Below are 12,209 nucleotides of genomic sequence, written 5' to 3' on the forward strand. Positions count from 1 at the left end.
AATCCAGAGCTGGGAAGGCGCCATGCCCACTGCAAAGAAGAAAATTAACAGGCAGAATCTTCATCTTTTGTGGATTTTCTGGGAAAAACAGGAATGCAGGAAATGGTGTCTGGAAAGTGCTCAGGACATGGCACCACAGGGTGAAATCCAGGGTGCACTAGAGAAGGGGGAGGCAAATGCTTCTTGCTGGCAGAGGCAGACACAAATCCTGGAAGAAGCAGAAAACAAGACACCTCAAATGACAACAGGAGGATGTACTTTATAGATGTAAAATATTTTTATTCGTAAATGCTGATCTTCTAAATCTGTTTCCACAAATTCCAAAACCCATAACACTCTGTATACTTCAAAAAATTCTTTTTTTTTGTGTTGTTTTTTGTATTTTTTTTGCCAACATTAGATACTATTATACAGAACAGAAAAAACTGTAGGACAAATACTGGTAGGATGTTGGAATATTATACAAGAGAAGAAAAATATTCAAGAAACAATTTAATACAGCTATTTATCAAGAGAAAAATATATACAATTGATTTATTCTGTAAGATAAAAATACATCATGCCATATACATTACAAGTTCAGAACTGTATTACTGAATATACCAACAGTTTACAGTCCACTTTAATTGTGCACACAAAAAAAAAACTTCATTTTTTTTTTAATATTTAGCCTGTGAAGTGTCAGTACCAGAATTTTAAGTACAAAATAAAAAGCTAACCTGGTTCAAAATGCTGATTAAATTTCTACAAGCAAACACAAAACAGTGTTTATTTTTTTAAAGAAATGTAAACAAAAACAATCCATACAAACACATCTTTAAATTACATTTTCCAAAACCCTATTGCCAGTCCTGCAGCTGCAAGCACATTACACCTAATTTTTTCCTTGTTTTCCTTATAAGAAGCTATAGCATCAGACTGAAGCTCCCGCTGATTCTATGCTGTTTACATGATTTAATGTAGGCTGAACAGTCACCTAATCTTGACTACTTTTTGCTGAAGAAAAAACCCCATGTCCAGCTTCTATTTTGGGTGGTTTTAGCAGTTATTCACAGTTATCACAAATTGTAAGCACAAAAAACCTGACTTAAGAAATAGGGATGCAACAATATAATACAAATAAAATAATCTAAATTACCCAAACATCTACAAAAGTCAGAATTGTAATATACATGCCCTTACCAGGCTTAAGGTTTACTTAAAAAAATTCTCATAAGACCACAGTTGAGACTGCTTTGAACATACAAAACCCTCTCTCTTTAAACTGAGATTTTGGTTATCCGTACTGGGAATCGCATGTCTGTGAGTACATGAGATCATATTGTAACATCCCTATCGACGTTTGAGAATAAGCACCCGAACTGCTGCAGAGTCTGGTAGCATTTGGTCAATAACTATTTTTATATTGTATTTTTTTTCTCAAAATATTTACACTTTTATACAAAGTAACAGAGTTTGTTAGTTCTGCAGGTAACAGCAGCAGCTTGGCTTTCTTCTAACTTTCTTTTTAAAAATAGCTTCATTCACTTATTCAATAATAAATACAAAAAGGTTCTCTTATTTTACAGAAATCAAAAACTACAATAAACTGACTCATGGAATCAAGTATTTAAATGTATTTTAGTGCAAGTTATTTTTTCCCTTAGCTCTATCCCTAAGGAAGTCATTTCAGTACATTCCTTGTTCAGTGGTGTCTACTTTTATTTAAAATTTTTCTTTAATTAGAGGGCCTGCCCCTTTATCAAATAAGGCTGTGGCCAGCACTTTGGACTTCTCCCTTTCGCTGGTGATTTCAGTCTTACATTCATAGTGGCCACCTGCCCTCCTGCAGGTCAGCCAGCGGTTCTTTGCCCAAGTTAAACAGTTTCTCCTTAGTGAGCTCAAAAACAAAAGTGCTGGACCATTCTGTTAACTCAGTTTTAACCTCCACATGTCTGGAAAGTCAGCTTCAGATTTTGCCGGCTTGCTTCTGGTGCTTGTTGGTTTGTGGGTTATTTTTCCTTTTTTTTTCTTTTTTTTTTCTCTTTTAAATACTTGTGTAGAAATGTGTACTTTCAGAAGTGATTTTTTTCCCCCCTTTCAAAAAGGCAACAATTTTCCGTCGACAAAATCAAAATGTGAATCACTTCTTCCTAGGGACAAGCAACCCTCAAAGACAGCAAGGAATGCATTCTAGTTCATCCACTTTCGGCAGTTTACAGCTCCACAGTGACATGGAATCTTGTGCTGGTCATCTTCAAAATCAAACTTATAGTCATAGCAAAGCTGGAAGAAGACAAAGGAGAATGGTTATGGAACAACCAGGACTGGCCACAACTTCCCTGTAGCTACAGGTTTAAACAGCAAAATACAGCACAGGTTGCCCTGTTAGAGACTGGTGTGATTGTCAAGGAAAGAGAGGAGGGGAAATGTCATCTTCCCCCAGCACAAACAAGTTTGGGCCAGAAATCATGGAAGCAGGGGATGGACTTGGCAAGAGGTGTGTAAAGACAAAACCTGCCCTACCTCCTCCCCTTTCTGGATTCTTCTGCTGGAGCTAATGATGATTTTGTGTCCTCTCTCAAAAGTGACCACCTCAGCCACGCAGTTGGGCGCACACGAATGGTTAATGTACCTACAGAAAAAGAGCAGGACAAAGGTAACCCTTCAGGAAAAGGCATCCCTTGAGGCAAATCTAAACCAAACCTCAGGATGGCTTTTGCTCCTTGGGCTCACCACCTTTCCACATACAATTATATAACTCTTGTATTATATGAAACTTGTTTGTTTACCTAGAAAATGTCAGAAAAAATCAAGTGTCAAGAAAACCAAGTATCAAAAAAAAATTGCATTCTTTCTTCATAGCTGCCATGAAACATACTGAAAGATGAGCAGAGCTAATGAAAAAGAAGACATTATTTCAGTGCAATAGTCTGAAGACTGAATGTTCCAGCTCAGAGAATAAACCTCATAAACTCAGTGCCTCACAAACAGCCCCAGGCCAGGGAACATGGGTGATGGCCCAGAAGGAGGTCAGGGAATGTGGATGATGCCCCAGGAGGAGGGCAGGGATCTCTCCAGGGCCACCCACCTTGCAGGGCCTCCCGTCAGGGTGGCATCGATGACGTGGTCATTGTCAATGCGGAACATGTACACACCACGATTCTGGAAAACACAATCGGGACAAGGACTCTGCTAAGATTTTACTTCATTGTCGATGAAGCAACAGTGTGGATCAGCTCCAAGGGCCCTCCTGCTTTCTGGATCAGGCATTGCCCACTGGCTCATGAGAGAAGCCATGAGTCATGTACTGCCTCTATCCTCAAGGGTTTCTGAGGGATGATGGGTCATAACATAAACCTCTGGCCAATTCATTTTTCCCTAACAGCTTCCATAGTGCCTTTAATCCCTGCTTCCAGTGCTGCACAGACAGGCAATAACTGTTCCACAAGGGAAGTTGCTTTAAATTAAAAGACATTCTCATTAAAAACTGATGTCCTGACACCTCTGCCAGAGCTCTGTGTCCTCTGGGACAGAGGATGTATCCTCTTCCCTGCCTGGCCAGGGTGCTGTGAGACTTAATAAAACATTTAAATAATCTGGTAAAAACCACTGTGGACTCCTGGTTATACTTTTAGCCTATTGCATTTATGGCACAGCAGAAAACAAATCGAGGGACCTGAATTCATGAACTAGAACAACAGGGGACCCAAATTCATCAAGCAGAAGAATAATGTTTGTTTTGTTGTACCAATGTTTGAATGGGGAAGGGGAAAGAGAATGAATAAACAAACCCCAGTACCTGAGATTCATAGAGCTTCTCCTTCCTGTTTGCCACCTCATTCCGGATAATCGTTCCGATATATTCAATGACCATTGTGTGCTTTTCAATGTCTCGAGCAGCATATAAACCCAGGCCCTACAAAAAAATACAGTGAGATTTAGAGTTGTGTAATAAATTTGCACTCACACTCTGCTCCTCACCCTGCAGAACATCATGTGGAAAGGAAACCACTTGGAGAGAGGGAAGCAGCACTGATGAGTAGCTGATGCCTTAACAGCCCAGATGCAGAGCCCAGCCTTCCAGGGAACTTCTAAGATGACAGAAAACATACTTGGCTGCTGTCTTGATGAGAAAACTGCTCTTACCACTCTCACACCTGACTGTGTAAAGGTTATAAATTCACTGAAAAATAGAGTGGGCCTTGCTAGACTGTTGAAACCTGGTAATAGCCCAGCAGCAACGTTTTAGTCCAACCTGAAATAAAAAACAACTTTGTCCACACAGGGGGAGATTAGTGACAAAGCTTTTGCAAAAGAGTCTGTGGAAACCAACAGCATCACATACAGCAATGGGGTTCTTGCTATTATTATTGCAAACCAGTACTAAGCTCTCCATGCTGGTCTTGTATCACTTCAGTCATCCTGGCCTGAGCATCTCATGCTTCCATTGTGTAATTCTATTTTTATTTTTACTACAATTTTGAGATATATGCTAAAGAAAAACAACCCGAAGACTTCAAAGAAAGTTTTTTCTAAACGACTGTAACAAATGAATTTTTAAGATATTTACAATAATTAGAAAAAAGTCTTGCTTAAGGTAAATTCATGAATTTGCCACATAAAAATTGCCCCTTTTGGGACAAGACTTGGTGGAATTTTGTGATAGTTTTAACTTTAAATTTTTAGAAATATTTATATAATATTTACAAGATTTAGATGCAAAATAGATATACATAAAAGTGTATGTAGTCTTCTTAGTAGATGTTTTCTAAGGTGGGAGCTGACCTGAATACGGGAGCGAGCCAGGTACACATTGGACTTCCACTCGGTTTTCATCTTGCGGTACTGGGAGGACTTGGAATGGACGAACTGTTTGCTGTAAGGCGCGTTCAGCTCCCCCGTAACTGTGCTCTGAAAGGACTTCGATGTGCTGGTGCTATTCAAGGTGTGAGGCCTGTAGGAATTGGGCATGTAACAGAAAAGAATACAAGAAAAACTGAAGATTTCTCTGAAAAGAGCCACTGGGACCCATTAAAACCCCTTCAGACATACAGACACTGAAAGCCAGCTAAGCGGAGACACAAAGCGGTTCCTCTGACCGGGGCATGCACATACACAGCCAAGGACAACAGGGTTTGTAAGCAGCAGACGAAAGCACAAATAACCCTAAGCAGCCTATAAACCCTGGGCTGTACTATGTGAAATTAAAACAAAATACCTTAACACAAACCTCTTGACATGGGTACTCATTTTAGGCTCGGCACGGGCACAGCCCGTGGGGTTGATGGCAAGAGGAAGTTCCATTAAGGGGTTTCGGCCATAGCGGAAAGTGTAGTTCTCGCAGGCCTCAACCCCTGGCAGCTGCAAAGAAACACAGAAAGAAAAGAAAATCCAAGTAATTACGTGCTAATTGTGTGTACCAAAGTATTTACTTTTCCACACTTCTTCCTGCTCTCCTTCTCATGCGTCTACCCAACAATGGGGTGATCCAGCAAGAAGTGGGGTGGTGAAGACTCACCGATTCGGCAATCCTGGCCACTGCAGAGACTGTCAAACCAAAGAGGTCTTCACCCTTCAGATAGCCGGGAAACAGCTGGAGCATTTCAGATTCTTTTCTAACAGAAGCAACGGGCTCCAAGATTTTATCCCACACACCTACACAACCATCGGGAAAGAATTACAGTGATCAAAGAAATAGAAGACTATTGCACCGGTTTTAAGATGAGTGCCTGAGGATATGGGAACCAGAACCCAGGGCTGAGAAAGCGTTTGTCCTTGCCTTCACAAACAGGTTGGGAGCTAAAAGGTGCAGTGGAATATCATTTGATGAGTTGCTAATTTTGGGATTTAACAAATCCCAAACAAACACACCATTGATCCTGCACCCTTGATTCTCAGGAATGAAGGTTTTAGTGGTCTCAGCATGGAAACTTTTAAGTCCTCTGACAACAAGAACAAGGACAGGTTCTCTTGAGAAATCCTACAAAAGTAGAATTTCCTGAAAATACACAATATATTCTATTTCCACTGATTTGACTGCAGTCAGCGACTGGACAAAGCAAGGCTGAGTTTATCAGCACTCACAACACAGAGGGTGTGAAGACCTGGACCATTAAAAGCCCCACACACATCCACCAGCTGTTTTCCAGGACCTGTCCATAGGTTTATGGTCCAATGTATTCTTCACCCTACCAGAGGTAGGTGGTAATTTCAGAGGTAAACATCGTTTACCTCTGATAACAACGTGGTCATTTAACTACCCTTTTAGAGCTCCCTAACCTGAGCCCAGTTGATTTGAAGATAACTGAGCAATGGTACCATATTTAAACAAAGCCATTTTTCATGAAACAAGTCCTGCACTGACATTCCTACTCCTTTAATTAATTTCAATATTCAATCTTGTGTCTCCTCTGTGGACTTGGAACAAGACTTCTTATCTGCAGCCTATACAATTTCTTCAAAGGTGTCCTCAGTCTTCACAGCACGATATTAAAAAAGGGCCCTGGAAGCTCACTATAAGCATTATGTTAGAATGGTCTCTGCAACAGTTGTTTGGAACACGTATCATACCACAGGTATCAGGAAAACAGACAGCAAACCCTCTCAAGTCATGATCTTAGTTCACAAAATTTACCTTTAGGTGTTGTGTCAGTCAGGACCAGATCCTCGTGGCCCTGCTCCACCACCTTGATGACAAACAAGGGCAGCCCGTCCTTCTCCTCGATGGAGCAGAGGTAGCGGCAGCGCCTGTTGGCATGTCTCATGCTCCAGTACAGCCGGCTGGCCTCGTACCCCACTGGGAAGAGGGCTTTGGAGGAGTGGAAGGCCTGCATCTGCTGTGGCAGCAGCTGCCCCACGGCATGGAAGATGAGGCTCCCCACACGGAAGGTGTGGTCGCGCTCCCCGCGCTGAACGATGCTGGCGATCTGCCGCACCTCGTCGCGCTGAACATACACCCTCCTGAAGACTGCGAAGTAACTAAGCTCTTGCTCATGAGTTCCCTTTGGTTTGTGCATGGGGCAAAGCATGGTCTTGTCTTTAAAAAACATGCATTGTGCTTTGATGGCACAGGTAAAGTGATAAATATTGGTGCACCTTAACCTGTGACAACCACTGGTGGCACCCATTTTGTGACAGAACATGCATTTCATCTGCAAGCCTCTCCGCAGTGCTAGTTCCACGTTTATTAAGGCACCAGCTTGTGTTTCGTAGACTTCTGTAGACCAAAGAGCACAGTTTAAATGGACCCAAAGGTCTAAATCCAGGTTAAGAAGCCTTGCTGGTCCATCAGTTAATCCATCACCTTCCTCGTGACAGAAGCAACATTTCCTGTAGTCTTTAGGCACAGGGTCTGGTTTAAGGGTCGTGCCCAGCTTTTTAAGAAATTCGTCTATTTCTTCTTCACAAGGAGGTTTGAACGATCCTTTAGGAATCACAATCTGAATGCTCCACTTTTTCCATTTCATTCCTTTCCATTTCTTACTGGGAGGCCGGCAGTCCTCCAGACTGCTGTGTATTGCTTTTAACCTGGGTTTGAGTTTCACCGTTACCTTCAGCTCATCCGGCTTTGCCTCTACCTTGGCTGCCTCAAAGGCGGGGGGGAACATGATGGGGGGTGATGATGGTGGAGAAACCTTCTCCTGCAGCTGAGGCAGACAGTGGACGTCCAAAGTGGAGATGTTGTTGCTGTACTGATGGAATGCTTTAGGCGGCCTCTCCTTCATCGGCGACTGCGGCAGAGACGGGACCGATTCCTGAGAATCAACACAAAACTCTTTGAGAAAAAAAATCCCAACCTTGTCAACCATTAAATGTACCCTGAAAACATGCTCAGGTCAGTATGGGAGAGGGTTCTCAAAATGCCTAAAATCGAGATGCAGCACAAGACAAAGATGGAAATTATCCTGACCCGTGTGTGTTACCACAGCCAGGATACTGAGCACAGAAGTTCTCCCAGCCCACCTCGAATGTGGTGCCCTTTGGTACACGAGAGGAAGCCCAAATAATGCCTTGTCCAGGCTTTGAATGCAAAACTCCTCAACTGCCCTCGGCAAGCTGACTGGCAGATTTAGTTCTTGGGGATTCTTAGAAAGTTTTGTTACAACACAAAACAGCCTTAAAATATGGGTCATAGAATTAATTTAAAGTGTAAGAATCTTGTATTTGGTACAAGGGGAAGATTTAGAATTAATGCCATGTGTTTTTCCTGGAAACAAGTGAGGAGGAAATTCCTGCAGGGCTCTTGGTTAAATACACCTCAAGGACTTAACCACTCAGTCACAGTAAACAAGAATTATACCTGCAGAGATTTCCTAAAAAAACCCCACAAAACCAAAAAAACCCAAAAACAAACAAGAGAAAACAAGAACAACAAAGGAAGTTTAGATTATGAAGTGCTTAATGTGGTTTGTGTGATTAATCTTGAAAGAGTAAATTAAATTATCAAGAGGCTGAACATGACATTTAATTAACTTAATTATGTACATGCTGATGCACTTGTACAGAAATGTTACCCTGTTTAAATACAGCTGAAAATGAGCTACATGGGACACTAAGAGGATGTGGATGTACACACAGTTATCTTCTCCTCCAGAACTATACTTTTAAATTAAATTTCTTCTGAAAAAATAAGTAGGATGCATTTGAAGGAAGGCTGCAAACTCTACAGTCAATGCAGGGCTATGAGAATGCATTAATTAGGTCATGCTTGAAGCACATGGCTTGTTCTGTCCAGTGGTTTAGGGAAAAAGGTACATTTCATTAAAAAAGTACTCAAAAAACTATGAGAAAATAAACTCAGCAGGATCATTTAGTCTTGACTGAAGACTATTCCACTTTTAATGATTACACAAATAGGTAAGTTTAAGTCATCTTCCTCTGACACCAAAGACATAAGAAAAGTTTCTCTCAGGTGTTGCACACCCCTCACAGTGTGTGTAGGTAGAGAACTATAGCACAATGTTCAAGACCACCTGAGCACATTCTCTAGCCTAAGTGCACTTCCAGTTGAACAAACTTTTGAAAATGTCTTTCCCCGGTAATAAGAACCTGGTTTTCCTCGTCACTGTCAGCTAATAGGCTCTTTACTGGTGTTTTGGTAACCAATGCTTTCAAATCGCAGCTTTGCCCAAAGTCACACAATAGGATTGTATTCCCCCAGTTATGCTGAACAAATAAAAGTATTTTTGCAAACTTGCTGTTCAATTACTATTTGCACAGTTGTAAATTTTTTTTACTGGCTAAGCCAAATCCAAATGCAGGATACAGCCCTTAAAAATGTGTCTGTGGTTGTGTACAATGCCCAGAGAGCTTGAATGACTAATTTTGTGAGACTTCATCTTCAAAGCCTGGGAGGGCAGCCAAACGTGGCTGCTGTTCTGCCACGCATCTGTCAGACACCAAGTCCTGCAAATATGAATTTTACTTCACGCTGCTGGTTCAGAATCTCAACATTTGAATACAGAGCAATTAATTTATAAACCTCTCAAATGAAGTGCAAACTCCCCCCTCATCCCCTTTCTGTTCTCCAAAAAAAATAGCTGCAATAATTTCAGTTCACTTGGGTCTGCCAGTGTTTGATACTTACTTTGTTCTCTGAGTTTTTTGCTTGCACAGCTGCTGAATAAAGAACAAAGCAGTTGTTGCTACAGAATACAATGTCTTTCATTTTATCAGCGCCTTCTTGGGAATCCTGGGAATCAAACACAGAAGATTATCAAAAGTGCATTTTAATACTATTCTTCACATAATAAGTGTAATGAAACAAGTCTTCCAATTTGGCTGGAAACTCCTTATCTGTAGAACATTTGTGAAATAATGAGCAATACTGTGATATAAATACTTAATTTTTTGACAGATCTAGTGCTACCACCACCTACACCCTTGTTCTTCAGAATTTCCTGCCACTCACAGAATTTTAACAATCAAACTAAAACATTCTATACCATGCACCCATCTGCTCCATAAGTACTCTTGCAAAGCAAAATCCATTTTCTTTTGTCTTTTGGACGGCAAAAGAACATCTCATTTCAGCCTAATCAAAGCCAGATCACACTGTTTCATCTACTGATCCATCTGCAACACCTTACTGGGAATTCAATGCATTCCTGGCTCTGGGAGCCCTTCACTTTTGTTCCTAAGTTCTGACTCTGCCTTTGGTGTAGTTACATCCATGTCACTGGAAAACCAACAACACTTTTTGAAACAATGACAGTTCCCAAGGTAAATACAAGAGACTAAAATCTGATTCCTGCCCTAAAAGTGCAAGTGTTCCTGTTCTTACAGTTCTTCCTGACACAGCAACATAGCACTGCCTTACAAATAAGCTTTTTTTGAGTTAAGATCCCTGAAGTGGTCAGGGAAGGAGGTTTGTAACAGAACTTTGGAAACTGCCATAGATGTGATCTATTTTATTAAATGTCCTAAAACTCATTGTATGTACGTAGCAACTCTTGACATTTTCTATTTGTACTACAAATGTGCTTGAATGTCCCATCCTGAATTAGGACCCAAAAAGAAGGGGGACTACAAAGGAAGCTGGAAGTGCCCTCAGGATGGCCCAGCTGAGTGCAGTGACTGAGCCCTGCACTTCAAGCACTGACCTGTTTAAGGAAAGGCAGGTCCTTGAAGGATTTCCGCACACCACTGCCCAGAACCACGACCTTGCAGTGCGAGCACCATCGAGGCCTCAGTGCTGAGCCTTCTGCCATATTCTGGCTGTGATCCTTGTAGCCAGCCAGACCTAGGGAACAGATCAGCTGTTAGAGGCAAACCAAATTTAGGAGAGGCCACAGTAACCTTCAGTGGTGCAGAGGAGTAGCATCCTCCTGGACAGGGTATGGAAGGTGGGCTTTAAACCTCATCCTGATGCAGAAACTGTATAAACCAGACCTAAACTAACTGTGCAAACAACAAGGTAAAAATGATTTCTTGTGTAAGAAATAAGTAACTAAACTGAAGTAGAAATACAGGCTGAAACAACTATGTCAAGCTTTCCAGCATGGGAACAATCTTTCTGCTTGATAGATTTGAAACCAGACTGGACAAATGCCCCTAACAATGTTGGGAGCTAAAGAAGAAGTGCTCACTGACAGTGATGTAGAGAACATAATGGAAGTGAGAGATGGATCAGAACTAAGTTATGGTTAACAGCAGGAGCAGATCCATGTAATCACATAAGAAAAGTACTATTAAGAACAAGGATCAATTATTTAACTCTGGAGTATGACTTTATAGGGCTGAAACACATTGATACTGACACAGTTAAAATCTGGGTACTGAACACCTGGTTGTTAAAGCCCACTCACCATTGCTGTTTGCAGGGAAGGGCACATTGGGTTGCTTCAGTCCACAGGACCCCACAATCCTGGCAGGCCCCATGGACCCTGCCTGAGGACCCTGCAAGAGCAAGTGCTGCCTGTACTCCATAGGTGGGTTCCCTCTGTGACTGTTGGCGGCTGCCATGGAGGGTGGGACGTCTGGAGCGTTGCTAACCTCGTAGCTGTTGGGAATTCTGACGTGGAGCAGGTTGGAGAATGCTGCTACAACGCTACTAATGTTCTAAACATAATAATAAAAACATACCTTTGTTTTCATCAGACAGTTCAGACAGCAGAAATATAAATTATTAGAAGATTGCAACAGCTGCTTTTACAATGCTATAACCCCTTCAGAGTTACTATTGATAAAATATATTAACTGCTGTTCTACTTTATATATGTAATACAATCTTATTTCCTTTACCTCAGCAGCTGTGGGATGTAAAGTAATTGCTACAGATATAAGGCCAGCTTTAGGACCATTCTGGGATGGTCCAAGCTGGGAGGCAAAGAAGCCAGAACCAGGTAACGCTCCTGAACCAGGCTCTGATTTTATATAATTCCTTTTGGCTTCTGAACCTGAAAACAAAACAGGAAACATCAGGTTAAGCCTACACATATGGGAACACACAAAAAAAATTTCTAGTTGTAGCTGTTCACTGCTGCAGTCTCACCTTTTCCAGTGCTGCTGGGTAGGATAGGAATGATGGGAGATGGTACAGGTTCTGGGTTCTCCTCCTTTACAACTGACAAGTCTGGATACCGACTGATTTCCATTCCCACCACGCTTTCAGGAGAGGAAGAAGGAACAAAGCTGTCAGGAGTGTCCCTATCCTCACAGTGATCTTGAACCCTGGAAAAAACCCAAAAAGAGCTGTTTTGGAAATGGACTAAAACTTGCAGTAAGTC

The 12,209-nt window shown here is 41.6% G+C and overlaps 1 protein-coding gene across 12 annotated transcripts in view; it reads right to left on the reverse strand.

The window, feature by feature from the left end:
- Positions 1-255: 255 nt before the first annotated feature.
- Positions 256-12,209, reverse strand: part of KMT2C (lysine methyltransferase 2C) — a 193,399-nt gene continuing 181,445 nt past the window's right edge. For 10 of the 12 annotated variants that reach the window (XM_071560791.1, XM_071560795.1, XM_071560794.1 and 7 more), the window contains 13 exons: positions 11,975-12,153; positions 11,725-11,879; positions 11,289-11,541; positions 10,584-10,723; positions 9,569-9,673; positions 6,617-7,736; positions 5,501-5,637; positions 5,201-5,343; positions 4,768-4,936; positions 3,782-3,898; positions 3,071-3,144; positions 2,506-2,614; positions 256-2,265 (listed from right to left, as the gene is read on the reverse strand). In XM_071560791.1, the coding sequence (XP_071416892.1) occupies positions 2,173-2,265; positions 2,506-2,614; positions 3,071-3,144; positions 3,782-3,898; positions 4,768-4,936; positions 5,201-5,343; positions 5,501-5,637; positions 6,617-7,736; positions 9,569-9,673; positions 10,584-10,723; positions 11,289-11,541; positions 11,725-11,879; positions 11,975-12,153 (2,794 nt within the window). In that variant the 3' untranslated portion in view covers positions 256-2,172. The remainder of the gene's footprint in view (positions 2,266-2,505; positions 2,615-3,070; positions 3,145-3,781; positions 3,899-4,767; positions 4,937-5,200; positions 5,344-5,500; positions 5,638-6,616; positions 7,737-9,568; positions 9,674-10,583; positions 10,724-11,288; positions 11,542-11,724; positions 11,880-11,974; positions 12,154-12,209) is intronic. The other 2 variants (XM_071560796.1, XM_071560788.1) reach the window with 1 other exon arrangement.

This window comes from Pithys albifrons, chromosome 7 (genome assembly GCF_047495875.1).
Source record: "Pithys albifrons albifrons isolate INPA30051 chromosome 7, PitAlb_v1, whole genome shotgun sequence".
NCBI lineage: Eukaryota > Metazoa > Chordata > Aves > Passeriformes > Thamnophilidae > Pithys > Pithys albifrons.